Source organism: Mesoplodon densirostris, chromosome 18, assembly GCF_025265405.1.
Source record: "Mesoplodon densirostris isolate mMesDen1 chromosome 18, mMesDen1 primary haplotype, whole genome shotgun sequence".
NCBI classification, from domain to species: Eukaryota; Metazoa; Chordata; class Mammalia; order Artiodactyla; family Ziphiidae; genus Mesoplodon; species Mesoplodon densirostris.
This window is the reverse complement of record NC_082678.1, coordinates 28,048,506-28,054,486: the sequence shown is the minus strand read 5'-3', so window position 1 is coordinate 28,054,486 and position 5,981 is coordinate 28,048,506. Positions and strand designations below refer to the sequence as shown.

Genomic DNA, 5,981 nt, shown 5'->3' with positions numbered 1-5,981 from the left:
CTCCTCACAGACTGCCGGGAGAGGCCTCTTGGGTGTTAATTTGCAGTCACCTAATCAGCATGTGTTGTAGCTGGGAACTTGGTCTGGATAGAGACCTGGGGAGGAGAGCAGGAGAGAGAGAAGCTTCAGAAGCTAAGGTGTTCGGGGCGGGCCCCGTACTGATGTTTCCAGCTTGGCCAGGGCCCCTCCAAGCCGCAGCTCTCATAGTGCAGGGCCCTTAGCGTGTCTCTGGGGCAGGGAAGAAGTGGATCCATGAAACACTGTGTGTATGGGGGGCTGGGGAGCGGAGGCAGCAATTTTGGTCCTGGGCCCCAAATCTCAGCCTGCTGGACTAGAATCTGAGGATGGCCTGGGCTGGGGGCCGTGTGGCCTGGTGGGGTGACCTGGCCCAGCCCCTGCCTGGGCGGTAGGGTGTCCATGGGCCTGCACTGGCGGGGAGGGGGGCAGTCTGGGCCCAGACTTCGGTGCTGTCTGGAGGTGGGGCAGGGCCTGGCTTCTTACAAGAAGGCGCCCAGGCTGGCCCAGTCATGCAGGTCAGAGGCCAGTGTGGCATCCCCGGCCTCAAAGAGGGGCTCGGGGGGCAGGGAGCTACGGGTGCTCTCGTCCCAGGGGTGCTCCAGGAAGGATGTGGCCAGGAAGGTCTCATCGAAGTCCAGGCTGTCGGTAGCCTGCTCCACTGGAGGCCCCCAGGTAACAGGGCAGTCGATGTGGTGGCCATGGATGGTGAGGTCCATGTCCCCGTGGGAGGCAGGGCTCAGCGGCGGGATCAGCTCCGAGGTCTCCAGCGTGCCCAGCTCCCCGTCCAGCGTGCCAGCGTCCAAGATGGCCTCCCAGTCAAAGTTGCCCTTGAGGGGTTCCAGCTCACCCTGCTCCTCCGGGGTCAGCAGCAGGGGGCTGGAGGGCCGCGGGACCTTGGCCTCCTGCTTGGGCAGCGGCTGTTGACGCTTACGCCCCAGCCTGCCCTCGCCTGCACCCCAGCCCGCCTCCCCAGTGGCCTCCTCGAACTCCCGCAGCAGCTGCTGGGCCTCGGTGCTCACGGTCAGTGGCCCGGCCCATGGGGCGGCGCTGGGCTCTGGCGCGGCCTGGCGGGCAAAGGCCGGGTGGATGTGGACTGGGGGCAGCCGCCGCTTCTTCAAGGCCCCACTCAGCAGCCGCTCGGCGTACTGGGGGTCGATGCGCCAGAAGCCCCCCTTGCCTGGCTCGTCCTTCTCCCGAGGCATCTTGATGAAGCCCTTCTTCAGGGACAGGTTGTGGCGGATGGAGTTCTGGACACAGGGAGATAGGAGAGAAGGAAGACAGCTGGGAGAGTGGGTGGGGTCAGTGATGGGGGGCTCCTAGCGCCACTGCCAGTCCCACCACCACCTTCTCTCCGATGGGGGCAGGGGAGACAGAGGCGCTGCTCCGAGCGGGAGGCTCTGGGACACCAGCCACGGGGCACCAGGAGCTGGGAGTGCTGTCGGGGGCTTTTGTTCCCTTTTGCCAGGATATCTGCCTGCTCAGTCATCCGAGCCCTGAGCCGCAGGGTGGCTCTCAGTGCCAGCCTGTCCTGCCCTCCCTCCCTTACCCCGCTGCTTGCAGCCTCTGCTCAAAGGCCTTGGCTCCCCCAGGTCCTGGACGGCCATCTCCCTCTGCCTGGGCCTGGCTGGCCTTCTCTGTTTGTGAAATGAGTGAGTGAGTGTGAGGGTGTGTGTGTGGCGGGGGGGATGAAGTGTGGGAGGATCTGATGACTTTCCTTGTTTCTAGAGCCGGCTGCTGGCCTGGGCCCTCACCCACCATGTCCCCCTCCTCCCACCCCAGGCTCTGAGGCCTCAGTTGATTATTACCCAGCCAAGAGCATAGCGCTCATTCCTGGGGCCTCTCAGGCTTGGGGTGGGGTGGGGGGTGGTGGAGGGTCTCTGCTTTCTCACCAAGGTTACAAATGGTACCTGCCCCAGGGTCAGGGCCCAAGCAAACGTGGAATAGCTGTGATCACAGGAACTCTGATCCTGTGACCTGTGCCACAGGGAAGGATCTGTGCATCCTCAGGGTCTCTGTCCCCAAGTAGCCCCTGATCCTGATGGTCGAAGAGGCTCAGGGCAGTGTGTGCCCAGCCTGAATCACCATCCTGCCTTGTTCACGCCTAGGTGCACAGTCCAAACCACGCTGGGGCACAGGGGTCTGGGGCCTGGTGGGTGGGGCCGGCAGGTGAGTAGTGCCCCCTGGCAAGACTGGGAGGTTTACATGGTGGTCTGGGCCCCTTGGCTGCTCTGTGCCAGGTTCCGGAGACTTGGAACATGAAGCCAGTGTGGGAGGAAAGAGCCCCTGTGGAAAGCACGTGGCTGAGGTAATTGTCCCCCCAGGGAGGTTGATGAGAAGAGGGGGAGGAGTGTAGGCAGGAAACTAGGGAGGGCTTGGGGTGGGGGCTGGCACGGCAGCTTTCGGAAGGCCCCGGAGCCCTTCCACTGGGACACAGATGGCCTTCACACCCCGCAGCACGCCCCTCTCCCCTCCCAGAGCCCCTCCAGCCAACTGAAAGCAGGCGGGATGCAGAGCCTGGCAGGAACGATGCTCTGCCTCCAGTCAGGCCCTGACAAACTGACCTTGAGGAGGGTAGTGTCGAGGAATTCCAGGACTTGGGACAAAAATGTGTCCCTCAGTCCATCAACCTACCCTGGGGGGCTGTGTCCACGCATAGTTCAGCCCTGGTCTTTGGGCTGAGCCTGCCGGATGAGTGACAAGTTCTTTCCACTTGAACCTCTAGGTCGGCACCCCTACAGCCCTCTGAACATCCTCCCTCCTCCGTCTCTGAAGTCAAAGGGGCAGCAGTCCAAGCACTGGGCTCCCTTGAGGTCCTTCCTGGATGGCCTTCCTCTCTCGGGGCCCTGGCCGTACCGCGCCTACTTGTCCTGCGGATCTGGCATGTGAGTCCAGTCCGCGCGGGCATGGGGAGGGAGGGAGGGAGTGCCTCCCTACCTGCCAGGTGGGATCAGCGTGGCGGAAGTAACAGAAACTGTCCGTGATCCACTTGTAGATGGCCGACAGGGTGATCTTGGTGGCCTTGCTGGCCTGCATGGCCATGCAGATGAGCGTGGCATACGAGTAGGGCGGCTTCACGTGCGGGTTGGTGGCGTAGTCCACGTCGTCGGGAGGCGAGGCCTGCAGCCCCGAGGGGGCGCTCCGCGGCGTGCACAAGGACGTGGGCTTGCCGGGTGTGTGCGGCTGCCCCAGGCAGGCGGGGTCCGCCGCCAGGGGAGACCCCGGCTCGGCCGAGCCTGACAGCTCGTGGTAGCCGTGGGGGTCGGTGTCCGCCGAAGGCAGGGCGGGGACCTCGGCGTTGAGAAAGGAGAAGTCCTGCAGCCACTGCAGGCTGGTCAGGCTGTCATTCAGGGCGTTGGACTCCTCCAGGCCGCCTTCCGGTCCGGCCTCCTCCGCTGCCCCTGCTCCCGAGACGCGTAGCCAGCTCTCCGCCATATCTGCGGGGACTCTCCGAGGGGGCTGTCAACATCCACGAGCCGAGCCGAGGGTGGCCGCCGAGCTCTCCGGCCCGCTGACTCCCGCCGCTTCAGTTACGCAGCCTCCCGGAAGCGGGCTTCCATCCCGCGATCCGGGGGTAGCCTCCTCCAAACGGAGTGTGGTGCCTGCGGGGACCAGAGCGGGAACTGAGCCCTCTTTCCCCACCCCCGAGGGGAGAGTGTGGGCGAGGGGGGAGGCTCTTACTAAAATCCTTCCTGCAGCTGGGGAGGATCTTTTACTGCCGAGGTCTGGGAAACAGAAGGTGTGCCCGGGGGTCCGACCCACAGGGGGTTCGCCTCGCTCTTTTCCTCTTGGATCTTTTAGAGGAGACTTAATTAGCCAAACGAGGGAAGAGTGTAGGGGCATGCGAGGCCACCCCTTTCTCCCTCAAAGCGGGGAATTAACCCCCCTCTCTCCGTCCACAACCAATGGAAATGGGGCGAGAGAGTCCAGGAGGGCAGTACGACGGGTCGGGGGGCGGGGGAGGTCGTCTGATCTTTGAAAAGGGATATTAGGATGGGGATCAAGGGGAAGGAAGGAAACAATACAGAGAGTTATAAGGGGGTGGGAAGTGAGTGTCCCCCAAACGCCTCTGATGTCAGTTCCCGGGCCCACCACTTCCGTCGGGGACGGATGGGAGAGCAGGCTGGTACTGACGCCCTCCCTTCCCACGGCCTGCAGCCCTCCCCGTCCCTTACCTGGCTCAGAGCGCAGCCCGGGCCAAAGGAAGGTTCTCAAAGAAATTCCTCCCACCGCCCACCCTCACCGCGGCTCTCTGCTCCCAGCTCGAGGGCCCAGCCAGCAATCCTCGTCGCCACTCACGCCCGACGGCGCCTCTCTGAAAGCCAGCGGCCGGGGACCGGCACTCAGTAGCCGCTCGCAAGGCGTCTCCTGCTGCCGTGGCGACGCCCCGCCCATATAAACAGCTTCCGCTTCTGCCATTGGCCAGGGCATCTCCAAAGAGACCGCGCGCTCTTAACCGCTCTCTCACGCGGTAACTCTCTTCCAGCTCCCTCCTGCCGCCCTCTCCCGCGCGCGACCCAGCCCCCTACCCGCCACCGCGTCCCGGCTCCGCGCATTCCCGCCCGAGGGCCCCGCGCAGGGCTCGGAGAGGCGCGCGGCTTGGCGCTCCCGCAGAGGCCCCGGGGCCCTCGGCGAGCAGTTCGCCGCGGGAACCGTCCTCCGCCCCACCCCCTTCCCATCTGGGCTGCTCAGAGGTGGCGACGGCTCCTGGGACGCAGCCCGTGGCGTGGGGGCCAGGGCTGGGTGCATGCTTGGGGCTTTCCTTTCCTCTCCTCTGGGCTGCGAGTGGCACTTGCTCACGTTTCTGCGGCCTGTCCCGGTCTCCCGACCGAGTGTCGTCTTGGTGCCCGCAAGCAGGTCTGACTCTCCGATGCCACCTGCCGCTCAGGTCCGCAGAAACCGCAGCCCCGGTCGCAGGCACCCCAAGGCGGCTAGGGTAATCCAGTGTTTCCCGGTAAGCGCTCCCTCCCCGCCCCGTCCTCAGCAAGATTCCCAGAAGCTGACATTCCAGAGGCTTCTTCGCAAGTGCTCTCCCTCCTTTCCAGATAGCCGAGGAAACAGAGCCGGTGGGTGAAACCCAGGAAAGCCGTGGACTTGCCAAACTCTTTGACTGGGGTCATTTGCCCCATAAATTTCACCAGCCTTTAAGTGACGGACTAACGGTGGACTGTGGTCCTTCCTCCTCCCCTCCCCCAGCCTCCCTCCAGTCACCAGCTTTCCTGCTCTTCAATTACTGAGGAGCTGCAGTTGGAAGTTCTCTGGTTGAAGGGGGTGGGTGGAGGTGAGGGCTCCTTATCAGGCCTCTGCGCAGGAGCTGTGCCCGGGGGATGGTACACCAGCTCCCACCCAGAAACATGTCTTTCCCTCTACCCCTTGCCCTCTCTCACTCCTCCATGTCCAGCTTGACTTGAGTCAAAGTTTTTTTTTCTTCCCAAGTATTTATTGTTTTATTTTAATTTTTATTTAATTTTTATTTTTTATTAGTTTCTGCTTTATAACAAAGTGAATCAGTCATACATATACATCTGTTCCCACATCCCTTCCCTCATGCATCTCCCTCCCTCGCACCCTCCCCATCCCACCCCTCCAGGCGGTCACAAAGCACCGAGCTGATCTCCCTGTGCTCTGCGGCTGCTTCCCACTATCTATCTACCTTACGTTTGGTAGTGTATATATGTCCATGCCTCTCTTTCGCTTTGTCACAGCTTACCCTTCCCCCTCCCCATATCCTCAAGTCCATTCTCAAGTAGGTCTGTGACTTTATTCCTGTTTTACCCCTAGGTTCTTCATGACATTTTTTTAAAATTCCATATATATGTGTTAGCATATGGTATTTGTCTTTCTCTTTCTGACTTACTTCACTCTGTATGACAGACTCTAGGTCTATCCACCTCATTACAAAGAGCTCAGTTTCGTTTCTTTTTATGGCTGAGTAATATTCCATTGTATATATGTGCCACATCTTC

General features: G+C 61.9%; 1 protein-coding gene across 1 annotated transcript; it reads right to left on the bottom strand.

Moving 5' to 3' along the window:
- Positions 1–497: 497 nt before the first annotated feature.
- Positions 498–3,450, bottom strand: LOC132478878 (forkhead box protein J1-like). The gene is made up of 2 exons (XM_060082327.1): positions 2,953–3,450; positions 498–1,265 (listed from the first exon to the last, which is right to left on the bottom strand). The coding sequence occupies exons 1-2, from the start codon at positions 3,448–3,450 to the stop codon at positions 498–500; spliced, it is 1,266 nt and encodes a 421-aa protein (XP_059938310.1).
- Positions 3,451–5,981: the final 2,531 nt, after the last annotated feature.

Excerpts from the sequence above, each read along its gene's own strand:
- LOC132478878 (XM_060082327.1), bottom strand. The coding sequence starts at position 3,450 with ATGGCGGAGAGCTGGCTACGCGTCTCGGGAGCAGGGGCAGCGGAGGAG. Across the intron at positions 1,266-2,952 it reads ACGCTGATCCCACCTGGCAG|AACTCCATCCGCCACAACCT; the intron begins GTAGGGAGGCAC and ends CCCTGTGTCCAG.